This window comes from Apus apus, chromosome 4 (genome assembly GCF_020740795.1).
Source record: "Apus apus isolate bApuApu2 chromosome 4, bApuApu2.pri.cur, whole genome shotgun sequence".
Taxonomy (NCBI): domain Eukaryota; kingdom Metazoa; phylum Chordata; class Aves; order Apodiformes; family Apodidae; genus Apus; species Apus apus.
The window spans coordinates 23979611-23998358 of NC_067285.1; the positions used below are offsets into that span (position 1 = coordinate 23979611).

Consider the following 18748-nt stretch of genomic DNA (forward strand, 5'->3'; position numbering starts at 1 on the left):
TCTGCACACACATAAAAATTGGTAAATGCAATACTTAAGAGCATAGAAAGCTGAACTGCAAGGGATGTCCTCAGCAAAATAATATAGCACAGCTGTATAACAGTTTACTGAAGCAGAAAAAAAAATCATTCTTTTAAAATTGAACATATAAATGTAAAAGAAAAATACCCTCACAACACTTTAAAAAATTAATCAAACTGTAACCTGAAGCTTATAATAAAAATCATTAGAGTATTTTTGTGAAATAACAAAATCAAAGAACAAAACAGTGAACCTTCTCTAAGAACTACATTTCTTATTATCTTAGATACATCTTCGTTTGCACATCAGGCCATTGAGCTTCACCCAAAATTCAGATGAAGCAGCACTGAATTGTTTGATATTTCAATTGCTTTTCCCCTAAGGGCCATGAAACCAAAAGAGTCATCAAAATGTTCTGCAGATTAGTCCAGGTGATGTGGAAAAGCTGACTGATTTACTATTACAATACAAGATTGGCTTCTAATAATATATGATCTTTGGTGTTTACACAGACTTACTGTACTACTCAGACACACTTCACACCTCAGACATATCTGTACAGGGATAACACAGCCTAAACAAACGAGAATATGAATTCTCTTGGGCAGTGATTGTACCTGTAACAGATTTAAATAAATCACCAGGTTTGTAGTATTTCTATAGAACATTTTGTTGCGCTAAATCAAGGGTCTTTCACAAGACAAAATGGCATCTGCAGCAAAGAAACAGCAAAACTGAGAATGGTATACAATCACAATTTATCCTCCAATATTCCCATAGAATAACAGAGTTCACAAGCACTTGGGAAAGAAAATAATTTTGCTAGTAAAATATTCCAAGAGAACTTGCTAATGACACTTTTCTTCCTGTGCCAACAGACAGGAAACTCCTCAAATAGAAACTCCTTCCTATTCCCAAAGGCAAAAAAAAGTGTGAATCCTCCCAAACAAGAAACCAGACCTTGCATTGTGCTAAGGAATTATAAGTTATATATACATATTGATGTATAGCATCTCTAACATCTGTTTCTGGCTAATATTGCCACTAAGCAAGTAGAACAAAGACTTGCTTCGCTCTACATAATAATAACGACGAGGCAAAAAAAATCAAACTGAAAGGCATCACAGGAGACAGATGAAGCTCAAGAAACTGTATTTGAGGAGGGAATTACTAGCCTTTCTAAAAGTCATCCACATACAGAACAGAACACATGAATACAATTAACATGTCATTAAGTGAGAGTGCATTTTAATGCCGTCAGATATGCATGTGGACACTTTATATTATATACATATATATGATATATATATATTTAATAAAAGCCAGATAAAATAATTAATAATTATCAGAATAGTCAGAATTTCAGCAGTTAAGCTGCAGACATGACAAAATAGCTTAACAATTAAAGATGTTTTCTTTTTTTCTTATAAAATTATTTGATTTATGTTTGAAATTAACGTTGTGGTTCATTGTCAAAGAACACTACTTTAATAAACTATATCCTAGAATACAGCTGTAAACATAGTTAATCTGCCCAATTCAAATTGTGGTTTAAATTGCATTATCCTATACTCTTCAGGGATTCATTCACAATTAATGCAATCTCAAATGGGAAAAGCTGTCACAGTCCCACAGGGTAGGGCAGGATCAATCAAGCCTTAGTTTCTGGCAACCTAGAGTACACCCTTCTTGTTCTCTCTCCTGTCATAGCATTGATTAAAGGAGTATAGAGATCAGGAGGATATATAGAGTATTTTCTGATAAGTTTTAGAAACTTGGAAAGCTTTAAGGAAAGTCTAGAATAGACACATTTGCAAAAAGCACCTTTTTAAAAATTAGTTTAGAAATCAAGGTAAGAATCCAAATAAGGGCATTTTCCTTATGGCATACTTAAGGCAAACTTGATAGCTTTACATTTGGGCAGTATTCAGCTTCCCTGGATATCAAATATAGACAAATGGGATTGTATAAAATCAGTATGCAAAAGGAGCAAATACTTCTGAAATATTCTCAGATACAGAAAAGTTTAGAGAACATCAAAAAGTAGAGTTGTCTTTTAGTTTAACTTTTTTTATTTTCCACAGATAAGAAGGTACAAAGCTGTCTGAATAACAACACAACAGCTGAGAACAAGCTCAGGGCTCAGCATGAACCTGTATGTCTGTGGGTATATCTGTATAAATCTTCCTATTCACTGTGCCACTGTTATTCTTAGATGCAGCTGTTTATACTCATTGCTAGATGGCACTTTTATTCACAATTCTAATCAATTACAATATGTGACACAGTATTGGGAAAAAAATCAGCTATTTAGGAATAACTACACTGGTGCTTCTGAAAATACAAACTATTTCAAAAAGCTAATCTGAAAGACATACATTTGTAGTAAATATAAAGTAAGTTGTGAGAGTTATGTTTTTACCTCACTATTGATGGGCTCTAAAACAAAACAAAACAGTTATATCTACAGTTGCACATTATATTTTATTGCACCCCAGAAGAGAAAACAGAACCTGAGTAGAGAAAGACACATCATAAACAGTTTCCATGCTAATGCCATTACAAGAAATAAAAAACAGGAGTCTTGAGTTACCAGTTTAGTGGGAAATTGAGTTCTCTACTAATGATTGTGCTGACCATGTGAAGAATAATCATGCCATGCAAATGCTATTCTCTACTCTATTGGAGTTACTCACTCAATACAATATGCAGAGGTCAGGATAACAAATGGAAATTAAAATATGCAACTCATCTTCAGTGCTGATGTAAATAAAACTCAGTTAAGTACTTATATATATATATTTGGTAAAACACTTTTTTCCAGCAGAAAAATAAACAGAAGTGGACACATGAAGGAGGAAGGTTGTGAAAACTACTTATAAAAGAGCACGGAAAATGAAAAAGTATTGGCAGACAACAAGCTCTCCATTCTACTGCAGCACATTCAGCAGACTTCAGAGAACCATCTAAAGAATGCACATCAAGTCAGATTTTCCTCTTAAGAATGAAGCATAACTACATTATTTCCTTACCTTGAAAAATTAAATTATGAGAAATGTTTAAGGAAATTTTAAAGGAAACAGGAATTGGAAAAGAACCACTATTAGGATACATGATGCTGTTCTGTACTAAAGTAGATCATGTTCTTAATCAAAACTCTTCTAAGTAACTGCTTAAGACTTCTTTCAATGTTCTGCTTTTATTCAAGCTAAGAATGGAAGACAGACATTAAAGTGAAGAAATCTCTAAAAATACAAATGTAATTATTTGTTACCTAAAATTTAACATAATTATGAATGTAAAATTTATAATATCTCTTTGAAAAATGTTTTATATTTAACTGCTATTTCTGGTATTAAAAAATACCATTGTCCAAGAAAACAGCATTTTATGAATTAGTTTTGACACATAAAAGGAAGGAAGGAGTCTAGCCATTGGTAACAAGAGAAACATTTCCTACCAGGATGTGACTGAATTTAATTGATATGGATGCCAAGATAGTAATTTCTCTGTTAATTAAATTCTCAGTTTTAGGCCTGAAATCTTCTATTAGTTGCTACCAGGCATCACTGAAAGTGTTCACAATCGCTTTAAAGAAAAACATTCTATATACATCTTGTGGTACTAGAAGACAATTATTCAAGCTGGTGATTTGTAAAAAGTAGAATAATTGAATAAACAACATAATAATATTAATGATGGGTAAGGGAATAATCACTATAGTTTTCAAAATGAATAACCTTTATTCTTTCCACCAAGGATGACTATTTTTGTGATTACTTTTTTTAGAATGTTTCCTAAAGGATGAGCTAAGCACTTCTTCTTTCTAAGAAAAGTCATTTCTAATTAAAGCAGATGCATTGGATCGCAACTGCGCCCATATTTTGTAATGGAGTATGGTGCAGAGATTTTGTCATGTTTGTGACAAAACCAGAATTAGTACAGATATATATTGTATAACCACTCAAAGCTGCCTAATTTCCTCTGCTGAGATGTAGAACTAACTGGTAAGAGGACACTATATTGATGAAGCTGCACCTCAAATCTTTCCAAATAACACTGTACTGGACATAACATTTCATTTGGTTCTTGTGTGGGAGAGCATCTGTTAGAGAGATGAACTGTGTAGCATATATTTGCTCTTAGTTTAGTCTTCTGTCACAGCTGTGAAGGCATTTATTTTGCCTCCAGTCACCTTTCATATACCATTAATATATTAGAGGGAACAATGGGTACTATCTTCAGTATGAGCCTTACTGACTTCCTCATTGGCTTCCACTAGAATTCATCATGACACCTATCCTTGCCTGACAGAACTCAGTGGCCTTTCCACTCTTTCCCCTTCCTTCACTATCCAAGCAAGCAGTGGTATTCCCATCTTTCTTGCTATCCCTTATGTATGAAGTCACATAGGATTCCTTTGTGGATATGTCTGCCATTGCATCTGCAAATCTACTGACAGATTAAGTGTTGTGGATTAATAGATCCCTGGCATTTTGTTCTAGACAAATGCTTACACTAGTACTCTTTAGCTTTGGATTGAAGACATTGTTTTTGTCACTCTATGCATAAGATCAAATGACTGCTAAGTATCCATGGCAAAGGTGGAATACAACAGGTACTGGATGCACTGTCAAGGGAAAGCACACAATGGTACATGCCACTATCTGCCTGGTGTGAGCACTAGATCCTCTTTGTCTCCACTGCTCCTGGGCAAGACACAGTCTCTGTTGTTCCAGTTGTTTTGTTGAGGATATTATGAGCCTTCCTTTCACTCCACCTTAATTATTTCCTGTTTGACCCAATTCTAAAAGGGATTACTTTTACTAATTGTGCACTTGGGGATCTACACTGATGTATCAACTACTTCAGATTCTACACTGCTGAAATGGGTGTCAGGTCAGCTGCTAACAAAGAATAAAGCAGAATTTTTCGGGAAGATATCCGGGAAGTTTCTAATCTGAATTAAACTACTATTGAGTATTTTAAAAAAACCCAAGAAAATATGTCAGTGAGGGAAGAAAGTAGGGTAAGAGAGAAAGAGGAGAAAACAAAGAAAAAGTAGAGTGTATTAACTTGAGGTTGCTGAATTTAAACAGCAGCTGAGAGTTAAAGCTTGGCTGAAAACCCAGAGAAACCTACAGTTAAAACACTATCCTATTCCCATTGACAGAGTAGCCAATAAGCTGGCAGCAGTACAGAAAGCTTAAGCACCCAGAGAAATCTCCCATGTTGACAGTTCTGCTCTCCTTGAGAAAAACAATCAAAGACTTCTAGAATACAGCACCTAAAAATCATTACATACTCCATTATTTTTAGAAAAGGCAATTGCCCCAACAAATATCTGTATTTTGTTGGTCTGAAATTGAAACATAAGTGGAAAAAGGTTTTGTTCTATTCAACATGTTTGACCTGGATATGCCAGGCACCCAGAAGCTTTGCCATTGTGCTTTAAAACTTCTTTTAAAAGATCTTTAGAAAAGCACCACCTTATGTGCTTGAGTGGTGCCACATTAAAGAAAAAATGCTAAAATTAATGAGAACACTTACTGCAATGTTAAGATGACAAAAATAACGTCCTCACTTCAAGAGAGTTCAAGACAGAGATTGAGTTTTCCCACTGCTTAGGCTCCTCTCCAACAAGAAAATCTCTACCTTAGTTACTTCTATTATGCTTGACACATCTAAGCTACAAAGGTATGGCTTGAAACTCATACAATGTAGAGCTGACATCAATATATTCAAGAATGCCTTTTGCTGGTGCTACTACCTACCTAAATATCAGTATGTACAGGTGTCAACAGTGAAATGCCTGATTTTGAGTCACATACGGATTGCTTTAGAACAGAATCACTGACATTACAGACAGCTAGGCTGGCTCACATGGAGTGACTCCAGCATACTATCTTAACTATTGCAGTAATGAAAAGCCTAAAATTTGTTTGGAGAAATGCAACAAATATGTAGTCGTAGAGCTTTAAAATGCTATGGACACTTCAGAATATCACCCTCCCAAAATAACTGGCTCCAACAGAGTAACATTCTATTAAATGCCTTTTTTTTTTGGTTTCTTCTGTGTTAGCCTACCGATTTGCTTGTTACATCACTGACAGTGTCCAGCATGATATGAAAACAAGTATGGAGTATGAATTAAATCAAAGAGAAGCTTTCCTACTTAAACTAGTTTGTATCAAACCATCACATATTGCAAAAGGTCAGGATGAAACTTTCTAATACCTGGCCTAAACTACAACACTATATGATAATGTTGGTGAAAATCTAAAAAATGTTTTGCAGATTTTTGCTGACTCACATTATCTGGGAAGAAACCTATAAAACCCAGGAGATGGAAATCTGAATAGATATGCAAATACAATACTCATACTGTCTAGTTATTTCAGAGTTTTTCAGAAGTGTTCCTGTCAGTCTCCTAACACACTTTTCTCCTGCATACTGTCATTTTTTGGCAAATATTCTTCCCCTGTATTTCTTATCTTAGTCTTTAATTTGAAAGGTTCTACAGTTGCTCAATGAACATAAAAACTATAATTTTTTAACAGTATGTATTATCTCAACACACAAAAGTTGTTGGTTTTTTTTCCTCTATTCATTCTACAGATCCAATGTGATTGTGTTCAATATAATTTATATAAGATCTTTTTCCCATTTGTGAGTTATTTTGGTAAACCATGCACTACTAAAAAGTTCCTCACACTCAGGCAATGAGACCAAGCACTGATTTGAAATAGGTGAGTGGGGCAATTTATAGATGCATAATTGCTGCTGGAAAACAGAGAAAGGAAAATGTACTAGAATACTTACTTTGACGAATCAATGAAGTATATTACAAGAGCACCAATACTAAGAGCGAAGACTAAGACAACCTACAAAAGAAAAGAATCATTATTTAACATTGTTCAAGTGAAGCATTTTTTTTACACACAAAAAAGACAAGGCAAATAAATCATAAACTAGTTGGACTTTTTAAATTTCAGTTGTCATTTTCTTCAAAAAGTTACACCTCCTTTAATTTCAAATCTTACATATTATCATAGACTGCTGTCTTGCATTTAAAAAACAGACACAAACAAGTTAAATTCTAGCTCAGGGGGAAACAGTATACAATTAGATCCTAATCTCTGGTAAATTATTCATTTCAAATGGCAAGCAAGCCCACTGCATGGCATTCAAATCACAATATAGCTTTATAAGACCTATCCTTCAGGACTGCACTAAGTTTCTGCTCAATGGTAGGTAAACCAAGCATGATGACAGAGTAGACAGAATTCCCACTTATATACATGGTTGTAAAATCCACAGGCTAAGTAATAAGGCTATGTAAACACATTTCCTTTACACTCCTGTCCACAGAGACTATAGCTAACTTTCAAACAGGTTAAAACAATAGCTTGATGCAGCCTGTCTTGATACAATGAATATATAACCCAAACTCTTTATAGTCCCAGTGTTTCCCCCCCTTTAATTTGGTTCAAGTTTTTGAACCAAATATGGTTTTTTTAGGTCTAGGAGCCAACTCTTCATAACAAGGTAGACCTTGCTTTTCTGGCTACTGCAGAATAAACTGTATTAATCACATCTCCATCTGTCTCTAATTTCTTTCCTTCTTTTCTTTATTTTTTGCTTAAATAATGTAATAGAGATTCTGGGTAAGATCTTCCAAGACACTTAAGGAATTTAAATGTTTCATGACAATTCATAACACAGACACTAAAATGCAAATATCTAATTTTTGCAAGCAGCTCCAGAATCTTATGCTACAGGAAACAACGAGGTACGTATACAAAACCACACCACTCCCTGTTTTAATATAAATCTGATTTGAAGTCAAGGTTTGTTTCCTCTTCTAAAACTCTTATTTAATACTGTAATATCTAATGTCCCCAGAAAACACAAAAAGAGCATCAGAAGACAGCATTTTAAACTCCATTAATCTCTTTTAGGTTATTATAAATACAAATTAAGCAAGTCCTATTTACTGTAACGCAAGATGGATGCTAGCTCTAAAAATCAGCGTTCTCCACTTTTTTTTTTTTACTTACTTCATATTACTTTTGGATATATTACAGTGAACTAATGTTAAATATTCATGATGTTATATTGTGCAATTCATATCCGTTCATTCCATAAAATGCTCTTCAGAACTTTCTAATTTGTCAAGACAAAGTTTTTATACATATATATATATTTACATATAAAATAATTTTCTGTTTAGAGACTTCTGTTCCAGTATACCCCAAATCCCAGGAGTAAAGCAAGATTAAGGATCTCTAAAATCAATCAGCAGGACATAGTATCATGCTCTGAATGGAGCTGTACACTGACTTTTCTCTGGGATTAAACACAGTGCCTCTGCTTCTTTACCTGGTCCCTCCCAAGCCAACAGATAAACAACTAAAGCAACAAAGGCAAAAGCACAGAACATTCACTGTCTATTCTATGAGATCACAAATTCCCAGGGGCTCTTAGAAGGTAATTCTACCTCATTCAGGCTTGTAAGATTGTACTTTTTATTGATTAAATGCTCTCTTAATATCTTCCAGAACAACTGCATACAATGCCAACTTCTCTTTTTAAAAAAAACCAACACAATCTAAATCTGTGCCAGTAGTCACAGACCAGCTTCCAAGAGCAAACCAGGAAACACAAGCAAATGAGGGATGAAGTGGGTAAATACGAAAAAGACGAAGAGATAAAGTAACAAAAATACAAAGTAAGATTCTATCCTACCAGCAATATACAGCAAATGAAAAGTTAAACCAAGGATTCCAAGAAACTGGGAAATTTCCTCATTTACCTTTTATTCCCAAATATAGGGAAGCTAATTTTGCGGTTAATGTACTCTCTGTGTAAGAGCCATGCTTGATGGAACACAGTACTATGAAGAAGCAGCAGTAATATATGCATTGGTTCTTATGTGAGTACGAAGTGCAAATTCCACAGTCAGCATCTGGTGTTGACAACAGGATACATGCCAACAGCTTTGAATCTCAAGGGATTTGTTTGCTGGGTAGTGGGTTAGTTAATAAATCTGTCTCAGTGACTTAATGATCCTGCCATTTTGCATGCAGAAGAGGCAGGTGTTGCAGAGGTGAGGAAAAAAAAAACAACCGATCAACACACTTCTACTATTTCTTCGACACTTCGAGTATCAGCTCAGATTTAGTATTCTAGAAGTATTCTAGAAGGAATTAAGCACTTCCAAACTATACAGTGGGTAATCCCATCTTTCAGGGATGTCAGAATAGGTTCAAGAGCACACAACTCTGAAGACCCTTTACTAACTCTTAGTTTTTAGCCTGAAGGAATTAAATAACTAAATCCAAATTTCCCAACTTGAATAGACACATTAAAAACTTCTCACAAACCCAGACCTGAAAATGTTTGCATCAAAGTTATTTCAATTATATTTTCTGCTTTTTGTTTTTGTTTACCTTTAGCACACAAGAAGGAGTTAACTAGCTAGTTAATTAGCAATTAAATTCTACTAAATTAGTCACCAACATGCATTAAATAGAGTACAGAAAACTTTGGCAGCTTTACAAGATTCTTTGCTATTTAAATTTTCCCCTTTGGCAAAGTTCACATAGACTTACCAAAAAAAGTCAAAGTTTATCCAAAAGAGGAGGTGAAGGACAGTGAGAAATAGCTACTTGATAAACCAAGAGGTAGTAAGGTTTCAGTAAAATTCCCTAAAAAATCCATAGCCAGGATTCACTTTAAAAATAGAAGGCAACAGTAAGGTAGGTAAGCATGAGCTCTACATGATGATCATGAGTAATCAGACATCTTAGTTATAATCACTCATGTGGTGTGCGACCTAAAACATATTACTTGATGTCTTCTGCCTCTTGCTTTCATTTGGCTAGGATGCTACATGTCAACTCATTAGGGCAACACCTGTCTTTCATTACAGGTGTTTGCAATAGACCTAGCACAGCTGAGACCTCTACTGCTGCCACAATGATAAAAAGCCTGAGTAGAACACTATGTAGCAGTGTCAGCACTATCAATGGGAGAAAAGGGAGTTTATTAAAAGGTTTTATTTAGATAGAAAGGCATAAATATCTCTACGATAAACTTATTATCTTTCTGGAATTACTTTTTTTTTATCCCATTGCCCAGTATAGTCGGGTTTTAATTTATTACTAAAATAATGTATTTATTGTAAATATATCTTTAAAAATACAGTTCATATTTAATGCATTTTTTTTTACAGACTTGTGTAATAGTGAGATGAAATACAACAACAAAACTGCTGGAAAACAAAACACACCAGACACAAGAGTTAAAAAAAAAAAAAAGAAAAAATAGCCACATATTCAGTTCCCACATACTGAACTTAGACATCAGAACAGTAACTTCAGTATTATCTGAAACGTATAGGTAAAATGTAATGTAAACACCTTAATCACTGTGATGTTGCCTAACTATTCATAACTGTAATAAGTAATTAAGGTAGCATGTGACTGGTAGTAGTATACATGACATCTCTGAATAAAACCACGCAAAAGAGAACTAGCAAATTCAGCTTCTCTGCCATCAGCTGCATTTTATTCTCTCTTCAATAAAAGAGTCAACTTTCTTACATAGACTTTAGCAGAATATCTCTCATTTTAGCAGACTGCTAGAAATTAATAAGGATCTGTCATATTAGAGGAACGCGGTGCAATCAAAATTCAGGAATCATTAGAGTAAACACAAGACTAACGAATATGAAAAATCAAAGCAGGAAATAAAACAAAGAAAATTAATATCTTAATGCACTTTTGTTTTCCGCACACATTCACAATCTCATGTGAGGAAGAATTTTTACAGCAAATATCCTTGTTATGTTCAGTTCCGTACATACTTCTAATATTTCAGCTTTATTTTTCTTACTTTATAAACATGATATTTTTTCCTCAATTTTACACTGACATATTGAAAATAAAATGAAAATTTATGTGCAATCCATAAATTTGAAAAGACTGCGATTTTCTAATTAGTGAAAAAACATAGACAAAAAGTCCCATCTGTTAATGGTGCTCTGTAGCTTGAAGTTAATTAGGTTTGCCGGGAGAGTGCCTGACAATATGACCAATTAAAGTGCATGCAACTTTTCCAAAGTATTAAATTTCATTTTTTCAAAAATATAGCAGTACTTTATATCAAAATGTACCATTTTTTAGAGCTAAAGGTGCAGCATGTATGTAAATACATGTGTGTGCACAAATATACATTTTTTTTCCCCTCAAAACTAAAAGGTCCTTCCCTCCTGATTACCTAGCAGTCACCCAAATCACCTTCCTTTAAGGTAAACAAAACTAAAATTCAATGTTTGTGTATTGTTAAACGCATAGCTCATACTGATTTCCAGTGGATGCGTGACTGGTTCTACAGTCATGCTGAGCAAGAGTTATGTTGGTAATAGTTACCTACAAACTATTATTCTTCTGGTTGTCAATGTTCTCATTTCCAAGCTCATCATAGACTGACTGTAGGTAAGGGCCATCAGTGAACCTACTGGAATCTCATTTTAGAAATAAGTGACTGACCTGTCAAACATGCAAATCACTCTAACTGAAAAGCAAACAAGCTCAACTGCAAAACTACTCCAAGGCAGAAGAACCCAGTTCTAGAGCATGGAACCCCTACCATATTACAAGACAAGAAGAATGTAGCACTCAAAATGATGTTTGATTATTCACAGTCCCATCCACAGTGCTAGGCCTGGGAAAAGCCTGTTTTTTGTGTCAAGCCCTGCAATGTGTTATATGGTATTTTTTTTCTTTTTGTTTCTATGTTCTTATGTTTCAGTTATGACAGAAGTCTTTTATCTCTACATGAAGAACTGGAATCAAAATAGTTCAGAAGGAACTTTTTGTTCTAATAATACCTCAACCCACCTCCGAATAAAGAAAGCGACTGAGGTAAGGGAGATAAAGAAGCAAGCAAAGACTCAGACACTTTCTGTTATAGTGGCTACACAAAAAAATCTCCACATGTGCATGGAAAATCATGAAAAGCACAAAAGGGCAGTAACTTAAAATACAAGGGACAAGATATTGCCCCCAAAACCATAATCTGAATAATTGATTTAGAAAATAACCTTACTATAACAGTTGAGCATCAGAGAAATTCAGCACCTGAAACAAGGAGGAAACCAAACAAGATTTGTATCAGTAAAAAGTAATCATTGGCCAACAGCTAACCCAGACTTCATGAGACTATTAGTTATCATAGAATCATAGAACTATTCAGGTTGGAAAAGAGTCCAACCATCATCCCTACTCTACAAAGTTCTCCCCTAAACCATATCCACCAACGCCACATCCAAATGACCCTTCAACACATCCAGGGATGGTGACTCAACCACCTCCCTGGGCAGGCTATTCCAGTGTCTGACCACTCTTCCTGTGGTGTTTTTTTTTTTTTCCTACAGTCCAGTCTAAACCTACACTGTTGCAGCTTGAAGCCATTCCCTCTTGTTCCGTTTCTAATTACCTGTGAAACAAAACCTGTCTGCCAGACAGCTTTCCAGCCACACTTCCCCAAGCCTGTAGCGTTGCATGGGGTTGTTGTGGCCCAAGTGCAGGGCTCAGCACTTGGCCTTGGTGAAGCCCAAACCATTAACATTAGCCCAACCATCTAATCTATCCAGGGCTCTCTGTAGAGCCTCCCTATCCTCATGCAGATCAACACTCCCACCTAACTTGATGTCATCTGCAAGTGATAATGCACTCTATGTCCTTGTCAAGATCATCAGTAACGATGTTAAAGATAAATGGTCCCAACACTGAGCCCTGAGGAATACCACTTGTGACCGGTCGCCAGCTGGATTTGACTCCATTGACCACCACTCTTTGGGCCCAACTGTCCAGCCAGTGCTTGATCCAACAGATCATATATTCATCCAGGCCATAAGCAGCCAGTTAGGAAGCAGCCACATATACAGCAGCTGTAAAAGTATTTCCTGAAAAAATGGAAAGCTCTTGGCTTCAGTAAAGCTCAGTGAAATTTCATTTAAAAAAAAAAGACTGTAGGAAGAAGAAATGATCAAATCATTCAGCATACCAAAAAATATTTGAATGCTTGTCAAGGAACGTACTTTAAACCAGCATGAAAACAAGGTACACGTCTTCAGAAAACAATCCCTGCTAAGTGCATCTAATTAACTGCAAAACAGTTTCCTGCTGCAGTACTCAACATTACATCTGTCATCTTCCATTTAACATTATCCAATGTGGTGGTTTTTTTCGTAACTTTTTTGTAATATAAAGATCACTTCCATAATTGTAATCTTTCCTCTTCCATTTCCAGAACAAACATAGACTACTAAAATTGCTGATACCTGCGAATGACTGAAGCCTTGTATTCATCAGTCAAGTCATACAACAAATCTAGGAAAATTCATAGCTGATTCAGAGCCTTCCAAAGAGAAGTAGCCATCAATAACATGACTTTTTAATAGGGACCAGTGTACCTTTAGAGATTTGCATGAGAATTTGCAGGAGCTCACTGTAACTCAGTTCACATTGTTTACTCGGTTATTAAGCACAGCTTGCTATTAACTACCTCAGAAGTTTTCTTATGGCACTTAAATGAAATACCAAACACTGGATATCAATGAACAAAATCAATGTGAGGAAACCATGCTAAAAGAGAAGGGGGAAAAAATATTTTTGATGGAGTTAAACAATGTAGTATTTTTGAAAGTCACTTTTGTAAGCATCTTTTTTCCTCCTTTTTCTCTGGCATTACTTGCTCTTCAAACATTGTGCCAAAATTGGTAGCTTTGACTGATAGTGACAGGAAAACATCTATCATACCAATCTGCTTTGAAGACTGAAAAATTGACTCTTTTTGATCATTAGAAATAAATCTAAACCTACTTAATCTCCCAGCTTTATATGAGAAGCTGTGAATACACAAACCTACTTTATGTAGCTGTACAAAAGAAAAAGATGGTGACCAATTCTGAACAGGGACTATAAATTGTAGCACTGACTAAATTTTAGTCATTGGAGACTTGAGATGTCTGATGATTCAATGCAAGAGCATATACTTCAACTTACCTGAAAACAGAAAATAAAACCAGTACAATACTTTTTCAGGGACTACTTCAAAATATAATTTTAATCAGAACCTTCAATTTCCCATGGCAACACAAATACAGACAATTTGAGCTCTTTTGATTTTAGGCTTATTTTAACTGAAAACCTAACAATTAATTATTTGGAAGTCATTAATAGTGAAATATGAGATCCCTATATAATTAGATAATAAAATGTTGCAATTTCACTGGAGCAGCTAAACATTAATTAAACAAACATTCAGGGTTGTGGTGATCTTGGTTAACCAGGAAGCATTCACTCATCCTAGGAAAGACATTTTTGATGGGCTTTGGGAGTAACCAAATGTTCATACTGCGGTTTTTCCTTTAAAAAACATGAGCAAAAAATTTCCCTTTTATCATACACAAAATCTGAGCAAGTACAGTTACATGCTATTACAGGATGAAATCTTGATTCACAATTTGGTGTAAGGCTGCATTGCTGCACTAGATGGAGGTTACTTCACAATTCAGTATTTTAGAGAAAGGAACAGAAGCCTTTGATAGCATCAATTGCAGGCATTGGTAATTTCTGTATTGTAATGATCAAGGAAATGCTGATAGTATGTTGTGAGTATTGCTAATCTGGAATTATGGTTCAAAACCACATACCAAATTATGAGAAATACATGAGGCATAAAATGGAGTCAATTATTTGCAACTAAAGATGTGAAATGCAGAAAACAATGGGTTTTTTAATTATTTTTTAAGGGGTAGGATGGAGAGAGAAGTTGCTCTGTAAGAATAAAAAGACTGATTTATTCAGCAAACTTGTTCCCTGCAGATGAGTTTTCCTGTGTTGCTATGCGGCTATAATTCTAAAACTGAAAGCATTTTTATGAGCTTTTCTAATGTGGTTTAAAGATAAAATCATATAATCATATGATTAAAGGCTTGCAGAACAAACTAGTGTAACTTTGCTAATAGTGCTGTTTACTACCGTTGCTTTTAAAAAGCATACAGCAATGACCACTAAATCTGGCCTTGAAATCAACTGTTACCTCAGCTGATCTTTTCTCTCGCTAGTGACAAACATATGTTATTTAACTTCCACTCTCTAGTGTTGTGCTTATGTAGTTCTTTTTACATAACATGAAGACTGTAATTCAAAGATAACTTTTCAAAGTCATCCTTTCCTCTGGGTCTTTGCATCTTCACCTGGCTTTACTAGCGTGTGGTATATCCCACTGGCATCCTTACCCTTCTTACAGTCTATTCTTGGAGAACTAGAAAATTGCCTGTGTCCCTGCATGCTTTATATGGTCCTTGTGAAGGTCTAAGATTATTTAGTTTCATGCTGGAGTTGTCTTATTCACAGACACAGTAAAAAACAGTGAGTGGAGAATGAGGAACATACAACTTCAGCTTACGTTCTGCCTCATAGCTGTCGGTACATAATTTTTCCCTTTTTCTGAATGCTTGCTTCTGACTATGTAATTTTTCTGAGGAGCTACAAGAGCATTTATTCTGAAAACTACCAAAAACCAAAATTGGACAAACCACTAGGTAATCACATACCTATCCTGGCCAAAGAGATTTTTAAGAGGTACTGTTGCAACTCCATGTCTTTATGTTAGCATGCAGTTTTAGTTCACATTTTAAATATTACAGAATGGGCAGAAGGTGAAAGTGCATATATGGTTATAAATTGGTTTGGGTTTTATTATGTGTTGCAAGAAAAATATTACATCTTGCATGAACAACACAAAATCTGGCAGCAAACTTCACAAAAGACAAAGGATTTTTCTCTGTATGATTAGTGCAGAATCTGGCTGAGAATCTGACCAGGTAAATTACACCACTGTAGTATAAACCTTCTCCCTTTTTTTTCTTCATATGTTTGTGTGTTCTCTCCCTCATGAAACTCTACCTTACTATTCATCTCCTATTCAGTATTTCTTTAATCAAAAACTTTTCATTTTAAAACAGATCATCTTTCTAGAATCTATACATGAGCAGAAAATCTGAAAGCCAGATGTGGGGAAATTAATTCTTTAATGCATGCTTTTTAGACAAAAACATGTGTTTAACAACCCTTTAAGTCTTTAGTTCGGGATCAGAAGTTTCTCTCTCCCAGCTGTACGACCAGCTCCTCTCCTTGATTGTGCTGAATCACTAGAACCACCTTGCTGATGTTCTCTTTTGGTGAAGAGTGAAGGAAAATGGGGCAGGTGAAAGAGAATGAGCACCAGCAGTGGGTGGGCTATTTGCTTTTGTATCAAATCCAAGTCCCATCAGCCCCTGGGCTCTGCCAATGACCTCCCCCCTCCCTCCAGCTCATTTGAACCCCCCTGCACAAGACCAAAAGATGGGGAAAAAAAGAAGACAATAAAACATAGCCCAATGAAACTTAAAAAATGCTTATACCAAATCTGCAGACAAGAAATATCAATACTCTGGTGATGACACTGCACAACACTATCAGATCCTAATACTAACAAATAATTTGTTTTCTCGACAGTTTGGCTGACATGCTTCCTCTCTGACTTCCAGACACAGCTGGAAGAAAGAGCTTTCAGCACTCGATTTCAAACCTTAAGTTAAAATTCCTTTTGCTGACTGCCTAAAACCTCAGAATCCCTCTCTGCTCAAAGCAGAAGACCTGTGTAAAAGCATGCCAAGGCAACTTAACATTGCTGACTCAGAAAGGAAGTCCACCTACTGATTCATTAGCATGACTGCCAGCAACACTGATCCCATTTAAGCATCTTCATAACTCATAGTTTATCATCATGATTGCAGGTGTATTAAACACCAGGAAGACCAAACACGCATCCATATCTGCTTACATACCTTACTTTAAAGCTGCAGCTTTTCCTTAACTACAAGAGCCATAGTAGAATGTCACTAATGTGCTGCAGGGCTATTCCACAATTTGAAACATAGCCAGAAGTACCAGTTTTTGTGAATGAGCAAAGCCTTTGTTAAAGTGGGTGACATACCATCTGCACTGACAAGGCAACCCTGAGACAGGCACTCTGACACTGTCAATGGAGTGGTAAGCTGCACGTTATCAGAGGAAGCTGTCTTATTTGTGTTCTAGTTCCCAGGTGGATAAGAAGCAAATAACCAGCGTACTTCAGTAGAGAGAGCACCTCTTTAGATTGTGCAAACTCTGACTGCTTTACACATTTTTTTCCAGGACAATGCCCTTGGTGTGATTCAAAAAATCTTAAGCACAGTCCCTTTATTTACAAAAAACAGTAGTGAGTAATTAAACTTCTTCTCAAATCTGCCATCCAAATATGAAAAATGGCAAGTCCTGCAGCAAATATTTTTCGATGATATCTGAACAGGCACATTTGGACTATATAGAGTTCACTAGCTACATGAAGAAAAAAAAAATTAACTCAATTAGTTGAACAGTAGGTTATTGATAATTTTAATATCTGAAATATATTGTGGGTGAAGTAGAAAAACAATTGAATAGATGCATAAAGATAGCATAAGCAACTCCCTTCTTCCTCTCCCCTACATCCAAAAAGAATGAAAGCTGAAAAAAAATCAAGTCCTCATATGTCTTTCAAAAATTTAACATTTTAAGAAATCTTATATTCTAAAAAAAACATTTTCTTATATAGAAATGGCTTTAGATCCCAATTGCCCCAGAATTCCAAATTTATATCTAACCCTTCATTTAAGAGTGTAACTATTTTAATTTCTCATTAAAACTTTGATTCCCTGCAAACAATAGAAGTCAGTATATATGTTTTGAAAAGTAGAGACTCCTATTAATTGCATATGTTGCAGTCTTGTGCAAGACATGAGATGTATAAAGTCTGTTGTATCTTGGGCCAAAAAATGTTTGAACGTATTTGAGAACACCTGTTTCAAGGACTCAAGCTGCATTACAGGGCGGCAATTTTGTCTTGGCAAAACTAATGCTGAGGCTTAAATATTCTGACTTTCAGGCCAAATCCTGCATTTCAAAAAAACCTCTCTCCACACCCATGAAAGGAAAGATTATATTTTGCTTCTCTGATAAGTCTCTGAACTAACATTACTAGTCTGTTTAAATTCAATTTGGAAATATAAGTGAATGTGCACATATTTTATTCTTTTGTAAATGTAGATCTTTGTGCAAACATTTGTTTTGATGAAGTTAGATAATAACTAGCATGGATTAATTTATGGGCACTTTATAAGACATAGCAGGAGAAAAGTTCTATTTTGATAGGTGCCAGGTCTGCTCATCTATCTGCTTTTTTTGCAATGAACCATATCAATTTTGCCAAAGAAAATATAAGCACTGATACTGCGCTGAGGCTAGCGAATAATGTAAGACTTTATCAAAGGAAATTGCATAGGACTTCATTTCATCAAAGCAAATAGCAACAAAACTGCCAAAAAACCAGAAGTGACCCATTACACATCAAAAGACAGGTAGCTTAAGCCCATCCTTTACTACGTGACAAATTGAAGAGTCTAATGCCTTCAGCATAAAGCTTTGATAAGTAGTTGTCTGTTTTAATCAGTTTGAATTTTTGTGTTTTCTTTACAAAGTCAAATTTATTTTATGATGTGTCTTTTCAATTGAAAAATATTTATTGATTATATCTAATCACTCCAGACAAAATACTGGGAGTTTACCATTTTTAAAGTGACAGTAACTTT

The 18748-nt window shown here is 35.2% G+C and overlaps 1 protein-coding gene across 30 annotated transcripts in view; it reads right to left on the reverse strand.

Annotated features, from left to right (window-relative positions):
* KCNMA1 (potassium calcium-activated channel subfamily M alpha 1) overlaps nucleotides 1-18748 on the reverse strand; it is a 452424-nt gene that overhangs the window by 239624 nt on the left and 194052 nt on the right. For all 30 annotated transcript variants that reach the window (XM_051619774.1, XM_051619783.1, XM_051619775.1 and 27 more), the window contains exon 3: nucleotides 6844-6905. In XM_051619774.1, coding sequence (XP_051475734.1) covers nucleotides 6844-6905 — 62 coding nt within the window. The remainder of the gene's footprint in view (nucleotides 1-6843; nucleotides 6906-18748) is intronic.